Raw genomic sequence first — 18,435 nt, 5'->3', positions numbered from 1 at the left:
GTCATCAGGTAAAGTTTATGGTCATCAGGTTAAGTTTGTAGTCATCAGGTGAAATTTATAGTCGTCAGGTGAGGTTTGTAGTCATCAGGTGAAGTTTATAGTCATCAGGTGAAGTTTATATAGTCATCAGGTTAAGTTTGTAGTCATCAGGTGAAGTTTATAGTCATCAGGTGAAGTTTGTAGTCACCAGGTGAAGTTTATAGTCATCAGGTGAAGTTTATAGTCATCAGGTGAAGTTTATATAGTCACCAGATGAAGTTTATAGTCATCAGGTGAAGTTAATAGTTATCAGGTGAAGTTTATAGTCATCAGGTGAAGTTAATAGTTATCAGGTGAAGTTTATAGTCATCAGGTGAAGTTTATAGTCATCAGGTTAAGTGTGTAGTCATCAGGTTAAGTGTGTAGTCATCAGGTGAAGTTTATAGTCATCAGGTGAAGTTTGTAGTCATCAGGTGAAGTTTATAGTCATCAGGTGAAGTTTGTAGTCATTGGGTTAAGTTTATAGTCATCAGGTGAAGTTTGTAGTCACCAGGTGAAGTTTATAGTCATCAGGTGAAGTTTATAGTCATCAGGTAAAGTTTATATAGTCACCAGATGAAGTTTATAGTCATCAGGTGAAGTTAATAGTTATCAGGTGAAGTTTATAGTCATCAGGTGAAGTTAATAGTTATCAGGTGAAGTTTATAGTCATCAGGTGAAGTTTATATAGTCATCAGGTTAAGTTTATAGTCATAAGGTGAAGTTTATAGTCATCAGGTGAAGTTTATATAGTCACCAGATGAAGTTTATAGTCATCAGGTGAAGTTAATAGTTATCAGGTGAAGTTTATAGTCATCAGGTTAAGTTTATAGTCATCAGGTGAAGTTTGTAGTCACCAGGTGAAGTTTATAGTCATCAGGTGAAGTTTATAGTCATCAGGTAAAGTTTATATAGTCACCAGATGAAGTTTATAGTCATCAGGTGAAGTTAATAGTTATCAGGTGAAGTTTATAGTCATCAGGTGAAGTTAATAGTTATCAGGTGAAGTTTATAGTCATCAGGTGAAGTTTATATAGTCATCAGGTTAAGTTTATAGTCATCAGGTGAAGTTTATAGTCATCAGGTGAAGTTTATATAGTCACCAGATGAAGTTTATAGTCATCAGGTGAAGTTAATAGTTATCAGGTGAAGTTTATAGTCATCAGGTTAAGTTTGTAGTCATCAGGTGAAGTTTATAGTCATCAGGTTAAGTTTATAGTCATCAGGTGAAGTTTGTAGTCATCAGGTGAAGTTTATAGTCACCAGGTGAAGTTTATAGTCATCAGGTGAAGTTTATAGTCATCAGGTGAAGTTTATAGTCATCAGGTGAAGTTTATAGTCATCAGGTTAAGTGTGTAGTCATCAGGTGAAGTTTATAGTCATCAGGTGAAGTTTGTAGTCATCAGGTTAAGTTTATAGTCATCAGGTGAAGTTTATAGTCATCAGGTGAAGTTTATAGTCATCAGGTTAAGTTTATAGTCATCAGGTGAAGTTTGTAGTCATCAGGTGAGTTTATAGTCATCAGGTGAAGTTTATAGTCATCAGGTTAAGTTTATAGTCATCAGGTTAAGTGTGTAGTCATCAGGTGAAGTTTATAGTCATCAGGTGAAGTTTGTAGTCATCTGGTGAAGTTTGTAGTCATCAGGTGAAGTTTATAGTCATCAGGTGAAGTTTATAGTCATCAGGTGAAGTTTATAGTCATCAGGTGAAGTTTATAGTCACCAGGTTAAGTGTGTAGTCATCAGGTGAAGTTTATAGTCATCATGTGAAGTTTATAGTCATCAGGTGAAGTTTATAGTCATCAGGTGAAGTTTATAGTCATCAGGTGAAGTTTGTAGTCATCAGGTGAAGTTTATAGTCATCAGGTGAAGTTTATAGTCACCAGGTGAAGTTTATAGTCATCAGGTGAAGTTTGTTGTCATCAGGTTAAGTTTGTAGTCATCAGGTGAAATTTATAGTCATCAGGTGAAGTTTATATAGTCATCAGGTGAAGTTTATAGTCATCAGGTGAAGTTTATAGTCACCAGGTGAAGTTTATAGTCATCAGGTGAAGTTTATAGTCATCAGGTGAAGTTTATATAGTCATCAGGTGAAGTTTATAGTCATCAGGTGAAGTTTATAGTCACCAGGTGAAGTTTATAGTCATCAGGTGAAGTTTATAGTCATTTATAGTCATCAGGTAAAGTTTATGGTCATCAGGTTAAGTTTGTAGTCATCAGGTGAAATTTATAGTCGTCAGGTGAGGTTTGTAGTCATCAGGTGAAGTTTATAGTCATCAGGTGAAGTTTATATAGTCATCAGGTTAAGTTTGTAGTCATCAGGTGAAGTTTATAGTCATCAGGTGAAGTTTGTAGTCACCAGGTGAAGTTTATAGTCATCAGGTGAAGTTTATAGTCATCAGGTGAAGTTTATATAGTCACCAGATGAAGTTTATAGTCATCAGGTGAAGTTAATAGTTATCAGGTGAAGTTTATAGTCATCAGGTGAAGTTAATATTTATCAGGTGAAGTTTATAGTCATCAGGTGAAGTTTATAGTCATCAGGTTAAGTGTGTAGTCATCAGGTGAAGTTTATAGTCATCAGGTGAAGTTAATAGTTATCAGGTGAAGTTTATAGTCATCAGGTGAAGTTAATAGTTATCAGGTGAAGTTTATAGTCACCAGGTGAAGTTTATAGTCACCAGGTGAAGTTTGTAGTCATCAGGTTAAGTTTATAGTCATCAGGTGAAGTTTATATAGTCATCAGGTTAAGTTTATAGTCATCAGGTGAAGTTTATAGTCATCAGGTGAAGATTGTAAACATCAGGTGAAGTTTATAGTCATCAGGTGAAGTTTGTAGTCACCAGGTGAAGTTTATAGTCATCAGGTGAAGTTTATAGTCATCAGGTGAAGTTTATATAGTCACCAGATGAAGTTTATAGTCATCAGGTGAAGTTTGTAGTTATCAGGTGAAGTTTATATAGTCACCAGATGAAGTTTATAGTCATCAGGTGAAGTTAATAGTTATCAGGTGAAGTTTATATAGTCACCAGATGAAGTTTATAGTCATCAGGTGAAGTTTATATAGTCATCAGGTGAAGTTTATAGTCATCAGGTGAAGTTTGTAGTCATCAGGTTAAGTTTATAGTCATCAGGTGAAGTTTATATAGTCATCAGGTTAAGTTTATAGTCATCAGGTGAAGTTTATAGTCATCAGGTGAAGTTTATAGTCACCAGGTGAAGTTTGTAGTCATCAGGTGAAGATTGTAAACATCAGGTGAAGTTTATAGTCATCAGGTGAAGTTTGTAGTCACCAGGTGAAGTTTATAGTCATCAGGTGAAGTTTATAGTCATCAGGTTAAGTTTATAGTCATCAGGTGAAGTTTATAGTCACCAGGTGAAGTTTATAGTCATCAGGTGAAGTTTATATAGTCACCAGATGAAGTTTATAGTCATCAGGTGAAGTTTATAGTCATCAGGTGAAGTTTATAGTCATCAGGTGAAGTTTATAGTCATCAGGTGAAGTTTATATAGTCACCAGGTGAAGTTTATAGTCACCAGATGAAGTTTATAGTCATCAGGTGAAGTTTATAGTCATCAGGTGAAGTTAATAGTTATCAGGTGAAGTTTATAGTCATCAGGTTAAGTTTGTAGTCATCAGGTGAAGTTTATAGTCATCAGGTTAAGTTTATAGTCATCAGGTGAAGTTTGTAGTCATCAGGTGAAGTTTATAGTCACCAGGTGAAGTTTATAGTCATCAGGTGAAGTTTATAGTCATCAGGTTAAGTTTATAGTCATCAGGTGAAGTTAATAGTTATCAGGTGAAGTTTATAGTCATCAGGTTAAGTTTGTAGTCATCAGGTGAAGTTTATAGTCATCAGGTTAAGTTTATAGTCATCAGGTGAAGTTTGTAGTCATCAGGTGAAGTTTATAGTCACCAGGTGAAGTTTATAGTCATCAGGTGAAGTTTATAGTCATCAGGTTAAGTTTATAGTCATCAGGTTAAGTTTATAGTCATCAGGTTAAGTGTGTAGTCATCGGGTGAAGTTTATAGTCATCAGGTGAAGTTTGTAGTCATCAGGTTAAGTTTATAGTCATCAGGTGAAGTTTATAGTCATCAGGTGAAGTTTATAGTCATCAGGTTAAGTTTATAGTCATCAGGTGAAGTTTGTAGTCATCAGGTGAGTTTATAGTCATCAGGTGAAGTTTATAGTCATCAGATTAAGTTTATAGTCATCAGGTTAAGTGTGTAGTCATCAGGTGAAGTTTATAGTCATTAGGTGAAGTTTGTAGTCATCTGGTGAAGTTTGTAGTCATCAGGTGAAGTTTATAGTCACCAGGTGAAGTTTATAGTCACCAGGTGAAGTTTATAGTCATCAGGTTAAGTTTATAGTCATCAGGTGAAGTTTATAGTCACCAGGTGAAGTTTATAGTCATCAGGTGAAGTTTATAATCATCAGGTGAAGTTTATAGTCATCAGGTGAAGTTTATAGTCATCAGGTGAAGCTTATAGTCATCATGTTTTGTCATCAGTAAACTTTTCATTTAATTGACTTCTTCGCAATAACCAAAAGGCCCAGGGTACTGATATTTGGCCTGTAGCATGCTGGGATGAAGGGCCATGAAGTTTGTTCAAATGAATGACCTTGACCTTCATTCTAGGTCACAGGGGTTAAATAGGCTAAAATCTTTGAACAACTTCTTGTGAATAACTAAGATGCTTAGAGGCCTGAAATTGGGCCTGTAGCATTTTGGCATAAAGGGCTACCAAGTTTGTTCAAATGAATGACGTTGACATTCATTCAAGGTCACAGGGATCAAATAAGCTGCAATCTTTAACAACTTACTGGTCTTACGGTGTACTTCATTTCTACGGTATGTTGTATTGTATTTAGTCAGATGTTTATAGCAAATCATTCCTTCCTATACAGGTTTGCTGGCTTCAATCCTCTACCACTAGACCTTGTGACATCCTGTATCCAATGTCTGACAAGTGTAGCCAAGAAACACCCAACACAGGTAACAACACAGAGTTATAACCTCTCTATAATCCATCATAGATCCATGCTATTACCCTCTCTATAATCCATCATAGATCCATGCTATTACCCTCTCTATAATCCATCATAGATCCATGCTATTATCCTCTCTATAATCCATCATAGGTCCATGCTATTACCCTCTCTATAATCCATCATAGATCCATGCTATTACCCTCTCTATAATCCATCATAGATCCATGCTATTACCCTCTCTACAATCCATCATAGATCCATGCTATTACCCTCTCTATATTCCATCATAGATCCATGCTATTACCCTCTCTATAATCCATCATAGATCCATGCTATTACCCTCTCTATAATCCATCATAGATCCATGCTATTACCCTCTCTATAATCCATCATAGATCCATGCTATTACCCTCTCTATAATCCATCATAGATCCATGCTATTACCCTCTCTATAATCCATCATAGATCCATGCTATTACCCTCTCTATAATCCATCATAGATCCATGCTATTACCCTCTCTATAATCCATCATAGATCCATGCTATTACCCTCTCTATAATCCATCATAGATCCATGCTATTACCCTCTCTACAATCCACCATAGGTCCATGCTATTATCCTCTCTATAATCCATCATAGGTCCATGCTATTACCCTCTCTATAATCCATCATAGATCCATGCTATTACCCTCTCTATAATCCATCATAGATCCATGCTATTACCCTCTCTACAATCCATCATAGATCCATGCTATTACCCTCTCTATAATCCATCATAGATCCATGCTATTACCCTCTCTACAATCCACCATAGGTCCATGCTATTATCCTCTCTATAATCCATCATAGGTCCATGCTATTACCCTCTCTATAATCCATCATAGATCCATGCTATTACCCTCTCTATAATCCATCATAGATCCATGCTATTACCCTCTCTACAATCCATCATAGATCCATGTTATTACCCTCTCTATAATCCATCATAGATCCATGCTATTACCCTCTCTACAATCCATCATAGATCCATGCTATTACCCTCTCTATAATCCATCACAGATTCATGCTATTATCCTCTCTATAATCCATCATAGATCCATGCTATTACCCTCTCTATAATCCATCATAGATCCATGCTATTACCCTCTCTATAATCCGTCATAGATCCATGCTGTTACCCTCTCTATAATCCGTCATAGATCCATGCTATTACCCTCTCTATAATCCGTCATAGATCCATGCTATTACCCTCTCTATAATCCATCATAGATCCATGCTATTACCCTCTCTATAATCCATCATAGATCCATGCTTTTACCTCCCCAAAGTTTGGGTATAGTGGAATATATTCACATTTTTGCTGCAACTTCTCTATGTAACCTTACCAAATGCAGTTGGTGTTTACCAGTGCATGAACTGCCATCCACTTATTTTGTTTGAAGTCATTATCATTGTGATGTCAAAATTGTCACACCAGTGAAAATAGCTGTTGAAATAGCTGTTCCTTGCTTGATGAAAATGAATTGTTTATTCCTAATAGATCTCTTGGGGTTAATATGAGCATTGAACCACATTCATTAGGCATTTATGGTTATATGAATGCCAACTAAAATTCTATTAAATTTCATGAACTTTGGGGGTACAGGGGATTCCGCTTATTTGCATAGGATTTTTTCCAGAAGAAAATAGGCGAATAACCGGAGTATTGGTGTAGGCGGTGATGGCACCTGTGAATACTCAAGTTCAATATTATACATATTGTTTCCTTCACTTGATGTATACGTAGACGATTTATGTAAGAAACCAACAACAGGTAATGATTATTGAAGTTCGAAATCATTTTTAATCCTAGTAACAAAAAATGGTGCAATGTGAGGTTCTTGTTTACGCTAATCGACACATGAATCTGTTTGAGAGAAAGCTTGGCTACAGACGATCACAACCTAAACATAATTGTGTCTGCAAATATTTACATGTTAAGTTTAAACCTACATAAATTAATGAACATCTTAACATACATTTGTCCTGTACAAAATTAGCTTGTGATCGTGATTAAACTTCAAAGGGCGACTTGCAACTTGTTGTTTTGACATGTGTGTAAGAATTCGAATATGGCGGCAAGTGATGAAGCCATGTGTTCACTAGGCATAAATGTGTTTTGAGAAAATTCTTCTGGAATTGTTGATCAATGAATTAGCTCGATAATATTTCAGAAACAGAAGAAGAGTAGAAACAGAAGTAGAGTAGCAAGTATTTTTTTGCATCCATATTATACAAAACTTGCAGCTAGTCATTGCACACTGACTTTTCACATATGCCTCCATATCTGGTTCAATGAAACGCTTAATACACACCTATCTGGTGTATTGAACAAGAGACTGGTTGAGCGAGACTACTAATGAGTGGCAGTTGTTAGTAAGCATGGTTTCTCCAAGCAATCTTGAACTACAGATACGTTTTGTTAATGAATAAACAAATTTAAAGCGTAAATGCCTTAATTAAATGTTTGAGTCAATGATGATACCAAGATAACAATCTAGGCCTGCTGATGCAAATCATATCAGTGTCAAATATCTTTGCCGATTCCTACATAAAATAAAAAGCCATACGATAACGTTAATGTGTCACCATACTGATTTCTAGTAAAAACGAAGTACATTGAAACATATATCGGCGAATTTCACCAAAATTACACTGCAAAATTGAAAATTACCCAATTTTATTTTCAGAAAAAAAATTGAGACTGCAGAATCTTATGTAAATAACCGAAATATTCCAATAACTGTTTTGCGAATAGCTGGAATCCTCTGTATACTGTAATCGCACTGTCTGTCGGTCATTAGTTAAACCCCCTGAAGTTTGGGAAGATTCTTTAATCACACTGTTTGTCTGTCTTTAGGTCAGTGGCGTAATATACGCTTTTCAAATATTTTAATAACTGTTACCATGGAAACAAAATGGAGGTTTCTGATTGTTTAGTGCTGAATAAAGAATTATAATGCAGGTTGGGGTGGTATACTGGATTCTGATTAATTAACTTCTCCTCCTTAACTACCATCAGGATTTCAATGAAACCTGGTGGCAATAATCCCTTTTCTACGTGTATTCGATATCAGACTCTTTGATCAGAGTGATGTCCCTTTGTTATGATGGCCCCGGGGTGAACAGTTCTAGTTGTTTATGTTAAACTACATTGGATCACACCTAATGATATTTTGTTATGATGGAGTGAACAGTTCTAGTTGTTTATGTTAAACTACATTGGATCACACCTAATGATATTTTGTTATGATGATGAGTGTTATTGTACTCCAGGTTTGGCACAGCATGAAACAGACTGGGATGGTTCCTTATCTCATGGAGAATGTGGACAACTTAGCTGAGGTTCTCAGGTATAAAACTTGGGTAGAAATAGTTTTAAGTACTTTTCTTTAAATGTATGAATAATACAGTAAAACTTTGCTATAAAAAATCCCATCTTGGATTTTTAGGTCATCTGACCCGAAAGGTCAGGATGACCTATTGTAATCATGCACTGTCCGTCGCCGTGCACCGTCGGCATCCGCCATCTGTAAACATTTTATTCAAACAACTTCTTCTCAATAACCGAAAGGGTAATGATATTTGGCCTGTAGCATGCTGGGATTAAGGGCTACCAAATTTGTTCAAATGAATGACCTTGACCTTCATTCAAGGTCACAGGGGTCATAAAGGCTAAAATTATTTAAGCAACTTCTTCTCAAGAACCGAAAGGCCAAGGATACTCATATTAAGCCTGCAGCATGCTTTCTCAGAAAGTATGAAAAGGATCTGTCTGAAATATTTATATGTAGATAATGAAATTTTCATTATTAATAGTAAAACACTATGTATAAAATGTGTGGTCTTCATAAATCTTTTACGTTTAAATTTCCTACTTAACGCTATACAAGACTATCATAATGTTCAAAGCTAATGTTTATAATATTGATAGTGAAATTTCAAAAGGAATGGGAAAACTTATTTTGTTATCAATAAATTTAATGTAATATTATATTAAATTATCTTCTCTCTCTCATATGTCTTGACATATAGTTTGTCTCCTGGGTTTTGAAACAATACTTTTCACATAACTGGCCCGTCCAGCCATGTCATACGGCCATGTCATAAATATCGTAAGACATACGTGTAATAACAATATTATGACATCACATGTAGTTTTGACGTCATCATAATCTAATGACGTCACAATATGATTGTCTCAGTAGACGGAAGCATTACATCTGAGCCGGATTTCTACTGTTTTATATTATATAGAGACAAAATCAAAAGTTTCACTTATATTTCTATTAATAAAAGTTATGTGATAAATAGAATCTTACACTCGTGACTATGTAATATGAAATTTATCAAACTCATTAGATAATTTGATGTGCCACTCACCAACAGGCTCTTGGCATATAAAAATTATTGAACTTGTTTGATAAATTTCATATCACATAGCCACTCATGTAAGATCAACTATTTACATTTAGAGTAATTTTTTTTATTCCAAGAAATCTAATTTGGCAAAAGAATTTCACTTTGGTGAAAATGTTGGCAACAGAATTTCAAAAGCTGGTGTGAACCCTGCTAACCCATTTCTCGTTACAATTCTGAGAACATTGATAATGTAGGCTGACAATCAGCCCTTAAACATGAATATTGTTAGGTGATTGTTTGTGTAACAGCGGCCAGGGTCTGAGTGCTGGTTTGTTTGTGTAACAGCGGCCAGGGTCTGAGTGCTGGTTTGTTTGTTTAACAGCGGCCAGGGTCTGTGTGCTGGTTTGTTTGTGTAACAGCGGCTAGTGTCTGAGTGCTGGTTTGTTTGTGTAACAGCGGCCAGGGTCTGAGTGCTGGTTTGTTTGTGTAACAGCGGCCAGGGTCTGAGTGCTGGTTTAGGTGATTGTTTGTGTAACAGCGGCCAGGGTCTGAGTGCTGGTTTGTTTGTGAAACAGCGGCCAGGGTGTGAGTGCTGGTTTGTTTGTGTAACAGCAGCCAGGGTGTGAGTGCTGGTTTGTTTGTGTAACAGCGGCCAGGGTCTGAGTGCTGGTTTGTTTGTGTAACAGCGGCCAGGGTCTGAGTGCTGGTTTAGGTGATTGTTTGTGTAACAGCGGCCAGGGTCTGAGTGCTGGTTTGTTTATGTAACAGTGGCCAGGGTCTAAGTGCTGGTTTGTATGGAGCTATCCTGGCAGGCTATGAATGTAACCAAGGCAGATATCCTGTAACCATGGCATTCCTCGACTTCATCAGCAGTTTCATCAAGGTAAGACTGACTTTAGTAACTAGCTTTAATCTTTATGAAAGCAGAGGATATCAGGTGGAGTTTTCTAATCCGTATATAATTCAATTTCATAAGTTACACTCATTTCTATTGAGGTTATTTTTCCATAGACCGAAGGAATTGTACGTCAATACGTCCTATATACAAAATGGTTTCGCGGGGAATTTTAAAAGCAGCACAGTCATTGGCCAAACTGAATTATTGGATAAGATATCATGCGCAGCAACTCAATTTGTTTTATTGTAAAAGTAAATAAAATTACGGAAATTTATGCATAATTAGTACCTGATTGATGAACTAAGTTATAAGCATTATTCTCAATATCTTTTGGGGTTATGAAGTCATAGACAAAAAATGTATAGACATTTTTTTCATAGACGCTAAAGAATGTCCGTCCATTTTTTTGTCCATGACTTCATAACCCCAGAAGATATTGAAAATAATGCTTAAAGATATGTAATGAAAATTGATTTTGCGTTTTGTTCCACAGCCGTTTTTCGCTGAAGGGAGAGAGAATGATTTGATGGCTCCCATCCTTTATTTCCTGCGGGAAATATTCCCGGTGTTCCAGAAATGGCGTTACTATGGCTCAGCCAAGTCCGAAACTATTGGTAAGGTTTAATAGAGAAAGCCAACAATTAACTATAACTACAGGTTAGTGTAGATTTAATAGAGAAGGCCAACAGTTAACTATAACTACAGGTTAGTGTAGATTTAATAGAGAAGGCCAACAGTTAACTATAACTACAGGTTAGTGTAGATTTAATAGAGAAGGCCAACAGTTAACTATAACTACAGGTTAGTGTAGATTTAATAGAGAAAGCCAACAGTTAACTATAACTACAGGTTAGTGTAGATTTAATAGAGAAGGCCAACAGTTAACTATAACTACAGGTTAGTGTAGATTTAATAGAGAAAGCCAACAGTTAACTATAACTACAGGTTAGTGTAGATTTAATAGAGAAAGCCAACAATTAACTATAACTACAGGTTAGTGTAGATTTAATAGAGAAGGCCAACAGTTAACTATAACTACAGGTTAGTGTAGATTTAATAGAGAAGGCCAACAATTAACTATAACTACAGGTTAGTGTAGATTTAATAGAGAAAGCCAACAGTTAACTATAACTACAGGTTAGTGTAGATTTAATAGAGAAAGCCAACAATTAACTTTAACTACAGGTTAGTGTAGATTTAATAGAGAAAGCCAACAGTTAACTATAACTACAGGTTAGTGTAGATTTAATAGAGAAAGCCAACAGTTAACTATAACTACAGGTTAGTGTAGATTTAATAGAGAAGGCCAACAATTAACTATAACTACAGGTTAGTGTAGATTTAATAGAGAAAGCCAACAATTAACTATAACTACATGTTAGTGTAGATTTAATAGAGAAAGCCAACAGTTAACTATAACTACAGGTTAGTGTAGATTTAATAGAGAAAGCCAACAGTTAACTATAACTACAGGTTAGTGTAGATTTAATAGAGAAGGCCAACAGTTAACTATAACTACAGGTTAGTGTAGATTTAATAGAGAAGGCCAACAGTTAACTATAACTACAGGTTAGTGTAGATTTAATAGAGAAAGCCAACAATTAACTATAACTACAGGTTAGTGTAGATTTAATAGAGAAGGCCAACAGTTAACTATAACTACAGGTTAGTGTAGATTTAATAGAGAAAGCCAACAATTAACTATAACTACAGGTTAGTGTAGATTTAATAGAGAAAGCCAACAATTAACTTTAACTACAGGTTAGTGTAGATTTAATAGAGAAGGCCAACAGTTAACTATAACTACAGGTTAGTGTAGATTTAATAGAGAAGGCCAACAATTAACTATAACTACAGGTTAGTGTAGATTTAATAGAGAAGGCCAACAGTTAACTATAACTACAGGTTAGTGTAGATTTAATAGAGAAAGCCAACAATTAACTATAACTACAGGTTAGTGTAGATTTAATAGAGAAAGCCAACAATTAACTTTAACTACAGGTTAGTGTAGATTTAATAGAGAAAGCCAACAGTTAACTATAACTACAGGTTAGTGTAGATTTAATAGAGAAAGCCAACAATTAACTATAACTACAGGTTAGTGTAGATTTAATAGAGAAAGCCAACAATTAACTTTAACTACAGGTTAGTGTAGATTTAATAGAGAAGGCCAACAGTTAACTATAACTACAGGTTAGTGTAGATTTAATAGAGAAGGCCAACAGTTAACTATAACTACAGGTTAGTGTAGATTTAATAGAGAAAGCCAACAATTAACTTTAACTACAGGTTAGTGTAGATTTAATAGAGAAGGCCAACAGTTAACTATAACTACAGGTTAGTGTAGATTTAATAGAGAAAGCCAACAGTTAACTATAACTACAGGTTAGTGTAGATTTAATAGAGAAAGCCAACAATTAACTATAACTACAGGTTAGTGTAGATTTAATAGAGAAAGCCAACAGTTAACTATAACTACAGGTTAGTGTAGATTTAATAGAGAAAGCCAACAGTTAACTATAACTACAGGTTAGTGTAGATTTAATAGAGAAAGCCAACAGTTAACTATAACTACAGGTTAGTGTAGATTTAATAGAGAAAGCCAACAGTTAACTATAACTACAGGTTAGTGTAGATTTAATAGAGAAAGCCAACAGTTAACTATAACTACAGGTTAGTGTAGATTTAATAGAGAAAGCCAACAGTTAACTATAACTACAGGTTAGTGTAGATTTAATAGAGAAGGCCAACAGTTAACTATAACTACAGGTTAGTGTAGATTTAATAGAGAAAGCCAACAATTAACTTAACTACAGGTTAGTGTAGATTTAATAGAGAAAGCCAACAGTTAACTATAACTACAGGTTAGTGTAGATTTATAGAGAAAGCCAACATACTATAACTACAGGTTAGTGTAGATTTAATAGAGAAAGCCAACAGTTAACTATAACTACAGGTTAGTGTAGATTTAATAGAGAAAGCCAACAGTTAACTATAACTACAGGTTAGTGTAGATTTAATAGAGAAAGCCAACAATTAACTATAACTACAGGTTAGTGTAGATTTAATAGAGAAAGCCAACAGTTAACTATAACTACAGGTTAGTGTAGATTTAATAGAGAAAGCCAACAATTAACTTTAACTACAGGTTAGTGTAGATTTAATAGAGAAGGCCAACAGTTAACTATAACTACAGGTTAGTGTAGATTTAATAGAGAAGGCCAACAGTTAACTATAACTACAGGTTAGTGTAGATTTAATAGAGAAGGCCAACAGTTAACTATAACTACAGGTTAGTGTAGATGACAAACTAGACCTAATAAACCTAAAAAAACTTGGCATATCCAGTGATTCATCAACTTGAGCTGTTGATGGTGAAACGATGATAACCTGAATATAATTTTAAACAATTTTAGGGTACTCGAGCAGTGCTTTACTTACTCTGTTGCTCAAACGAAAAATTGAAAACTTCAAAAAGTCGTATTTTCTGTCAAATTTGATATTTATGTTCCATTTGTGATAAAATGATATTGGATACAGCCAAGTGTGATATGTCGTTAAAAAGGCAGTTTTATGTGGTATTTTTAATCATAAGAAAAACGTGATTTAAGTGTTTTTACTATGACTTATGCCAGGTAAAAGGCCCAATGGGCTTTAAATTAACAAGCGTTAATGTAGGGGGCGCTGTAGTCCTAATAATGGTCCAATCGGGTTTTAAGTATTATAGACATATGTGTATTAATGCAATTAACTAATTTAAATTCAAAAATCAAAAAATTATCATGGGGGGATTTTCACCCTATATGCAACACCTCCTTTGTATTGTGTTGAAGAAAATGAGATAAAAGATAAGTAATTAATTTCAACATATTGAAGCTACTTCAGTTTACCTCTTATAACAAGGACAGCCAAACACCTTTGATTTTTTTGTCACCTATAATGAATTAAGCCCTCCTCCAGCAGGTATCTTTTAAAAGTCTAGTCAACTTAACACTTTGATTATACATAGTTGTAGATGTGTGATACCGATAAGCAATCATACAGGAAAAAGTTTCCCCAATTATTTTTATCATATTACAATATTCTGATAAATTTGAATTAACAGCATTGTTAAATGTCTGAGTTATATTAAATTTTCTAATATTAAAGTTAAGTTGATGCTATTTGAATTGGTCCCAACAATATTCACACTAAGAAGATGCTGCTTCATACGCTCACACTAAAATCCAGCTCAGAAAAAACTGTTCTCAACAAATCAATTTTTTTTTAAAAACTGTTGATCTATAAATTTTTGGACTGAAGAAGGCCCTATATATAGTGGCTGAATATATTCCATAGAAATGATTTTGATTTTACTTCAAATTTATTTTGGCCTTTTATTTTGGATTATTAATATACAATATTCTAGCTTTATATTGTTTTTTCCTCATTATGCTATATAAATTAACATTTGATAAATGACATCTGTCTTGAAAGAATTGTATGATTGTTTTAATACCAACATTGATAACAAATACCAGTAGCCATTTGAATTGTCCTAATTAATTATTAGTTTGAACAGTGCATATAATTGATAATCAAGAATATTTTGTCAAAACCAATCATTGAACATTAATTAACTGGACCATCGTGCTATGAGGCCATTGGCCTCTTGTTAATCAGGTTTTTGACTAACAAAATAGGTTCCAAGGTGTGATTACATTCGACATGTGAATCTGTTTGAGAAAAGCTACACATGAATAATAACGAAACATGATTACACATGAGTTTAAAAACATCATGGCTGCTGTTGTAAAGTTTCTCTAACCAAGAAGATTATTTGAAAAAGTGAATGCCTTAATTAGAATGTTTGAGATAATTTCACCTAACATACCATGAAAAACTTTAAAATTCTGGAATTTTAGGTCACCTGAGACTTATTCTAATCGTCTTTTGTCTGTTTGCTTGACTGGTCACTTTTTGATTTGTGAGTATGACATTTATATCACATTTAAGTAACAGCAGATCGTCTTCACAAATCATGCTATCATTCTGTCTGATTTTACCTGCATATCATACTGTGTATCACAATATATGGTAATCAAGGTAGGCCAATGCCTGAACAGCATATAATTCTATATATTTCAGGTCAAAAATGTTTGAATATATTCCACCAAATATTGATGTTTTTGACGGAGAACAGGAAAAAGACAAATAGGTAAGATTTCAAAATTTGATAATTTAGGAAATCTCTTTCTATCTTCTCCTTTATGTTTGTTTTGTTAGGAAATCTCTCTCACTCTCTCTCTCTCTCTCTCCTGTCATCACGTTTAATTTATTACGAAATATGTCTCTCTCTCTTTCCCGCCTTCATGTTTTAGGAATTCTGTTTCAGACCTCAGCTACAGGAAGTTTGTGTATACAGTTTGCTGTTTACGGAGGCTGGTCGCTCCCTTCTGGAGCTCATTGCTATGGGAGCAGACACCATAGAGATGGCTCTCATCCAGCAAGGGAGGTAAGAGGTCTCTTAGATTTATGGGATTACAAACTTGTAAGAATAATCAGTTCTATAGTATATAGCCTAATATCTCTATCTTGTCAGGTTTTGGGGCCACGGTGGCTGAGTGTTTAAGATGTCTCGACATATTACCACAAGCTCTCCACCTCTGGGTTGCGAGTTCGAATCCCAAGTGGGGCAATTAAAGGGAATAGTTGTGCTCTCAGTGCTCAAATGTTCCTGTTTTATGCGTATCAATGATTTCTATAACTTGTTGTGTATAGTTTTGAAGAAGCTGGATCTGGGATGATACAGTTAGTACAGATGTCTTTCTCTGTGCTGAACCGTCTACTGCTGCTGAAAGCTCCGGACCAGCCCTTGTCTCCCGTGGAGAGTGCCCTGTCGTCACAGCCTGCTGGCAGACAAACTCAACACATTGTAGCTACCATTGCCAGTTATATCTATCACAAACACAACCCCAGACTTCCGGCACTCGCATGTCTACTCCTTAAACGTCTTGCTCTGGTAAGTGTAGTTTGTGATCTTTATTTTATAGAGACAGGTACTGGCAGATTGGATAGGACCTGAGGTATTCCTATCGAAAATTGCACAAATCTTTGTGAAATGAAAAATTTGTAAAAACAGAAATTATTAAATGTTTTTCTTCAGTTTAAGTAGTAATAATCAGTACAGAAGCTGTTTTCCATATAATCTGAGAATTGATATTGGAGTAGATGCGGTCACCTACACACATGGGAAAAGGCAAATAAGACGGCATATTCTCTTGATTCATAGACAGTTTACTTTAGAAACAAACAACATACAATAATTTCCGAAATCTGCTTTAAAATTTAAAGTTTTGATAATCGTGATGTTGCTCCCTTGTTTATGTAGTTACAGTCAAACCTCGATGATTCAAACTCCGATGAATCAAATTTCTCGCTGTAACGAACTATTTGTCTGGTCCCAAATTTCTTCACTTAAACATTACTAACTATCCCATGTATGAATCGAAGTTTTATGAATCAAAGTTCCCAATGTATCTAACTTTTTTCATGGACCATTTGTTATAGAATCATAGGTAATGGTCCGTTACGGACACTCGATGATTTGAATGAAAATTGCTTGTACAGATCAGGTGTTCGCCGATACCCCGCGGCATGCTGTCACACCTAGCTGTCTCGCGACGGCCCTTCGCCGGACAATAGAAATTATGACAGCTTGTGTTGCTTGCTTAATATCATCAAGATAATTAATATCACTGATCAGGCCGATACCCAATGCTTTGTTTTTACAAGCTGCGTTATTAAATCATTAGTATGGCAAAGATACAGTTAGTTGTTTTTGATGTTCGCCACCGCCATCAGAAGCGGTTGGTAGAATTTACGGAACGGTAAATAGCGAGCCACATTATTAGCAACTCATACTCAAAACTGTTACATTGCAAAAGTTTGGCATATTGCTAACGTCTGACTTCCTAATTAGTGTCATTTTACATCTGTGACATACGTGTACATAGACACGACCCGTTTTTACACAATCACACACAGCATGGCTCGATCAGCATGACTGATCATGACCGGAAACATGTTTGTTTAGGAATCATTAGAAACGAAGGTGTTTTCTAAGGCTTGTATGAAATGTTGATAACTTGATAGTGCAAAATAATTTAACAAACCCACAATGTTAAATGTTTAACTAGTCGTTGCACATGAACTAGTATCTTAGTCATACAATGTATTTCTTCGTTGGTATAGAAATCTACTTCCGTTTCATTTACCATAAATCATATTAACCAGTATGAGTGAACATGTTTGTGAGAGCCGGAAAAGGAGTTTGTAGTCTGCTTATGGTAGGTGAAAACTATTGTTTATTTTCCTATGTTATTATTTTAAAATACCATTAAATTCTGAAATAAGATGCTTGTTTTTATTTGTTCAGCTACTACATTCCGTATAATTTTGTTGTATGAACCTCTGACGTCAGTATATCACCTGCGGGAAATCAGGGTGCATGCCTATTATAGTGATGATCATATTATCGTAATTCAAGTTTTTTTATGTAATTAAAAATAAATCCAAAAACAGCTGAAAACATATAACCAAAATGATTTAATACAAACCTTATAAGTTTGAAAATCACGATAATATGCTGATCACGGTAATAGACATGTTCCCGGCTGTAGTAGTCATAAGATAAGGACATTAAAAACCACGTTGTGGTCAAACCTAATGACTTTACGTTTGAGTCGAATTCCGGATGAGTCGAATTATTTATGTTGGTCTGTTCAATTTCGAGATAATGAGTTTCGACTGTATTTGATTTGACAATTAAATAACCAATTTTAATACAGACGATTAATCTAGAATTTATATCTGTGTGTAGGTGTCTCGGATGTCAATTTTGGCTTGTCTGGGTGGGGATGCTGAGACCATCAGGGACGTGTATCTTTCTCGCCTACATGCTGTCACAGAGGTAATTATATACTGATAGAATGTTTGTTTAAAACATTAGAAAAAAAACCTGATGAAATGGTACTGTAATTTCAAATTAATCCCTGCACATAGCCTTAAGCCTTAATGACTGTTCCACCCGCCTGCTCCTGTAGAAGTTATCTGTGACTTGTTCCACCCGCCTGCTCCTGTAGA

At 35.1% G+C, this 18,435-nt stretch overlaps 1 protein-coding gene across 1 annotated transcript in view; it reads left to right on the top strand.

The window, feature by feature from the left end:
- The window catches only part of LOC138322355 (nucleoporin NUP188-like), a 217,793-nt gene that overhangs the window by 98,561 nt on the left and 100,797 nt on the right, over window positions 1-18,435 (top strand). Inside the window, exons 17-24 of the mRNA XM_069266395.1 lie at window positions 4,928-5,015; window positions 8,328-8,404; window positions 10,182-10,296; window positions 10,805-10,925; window positions 15,439-15,508; window positions 15,686-15,805; window positions 16,072-16,312; window positions 18,173-18,262. Coding sequence (XP_069122496.1) covers window positions 4,928-5,015; window positions 8,328-8,404; window positions 10,182-10,296; window positions 10,805-10,925; window positions 15,439-15,508; window positions 15,686-15,805; window positions 16,072-16,312; window positions 18,173-18,262 — 922 coding nt within the window. The remainder of the gene's footprint in view (window positions 1-4,927; window positions 5,016-8,327; window positions 8,405-10,181; window positions 10,297-10,804; window positions 10,926-15,438; window positions 15,509-15,685; window positions 15,806-16,071; window positions 16,313-18,172; window positions 18,263-18,435) is intronic.

Source organism: Argopecten irradians, chromosome 4, assembly GCF_041381155.1.
Source record: "Argopecten irradians isolate NY chromosome 4, Ai_NY, whole genome shotgun sequence".
NCBI lineage: Eukaryota > Metazoa > Mollusca > Bivalvia > Pectinida > Pectinidae > Argopecten > Argopecten irradians.
The sequence above is the reverse complement of the archived record's forward strand: the minus strand, read 5'-3'. Positions and strand labels throughout refer to the sequence as shown.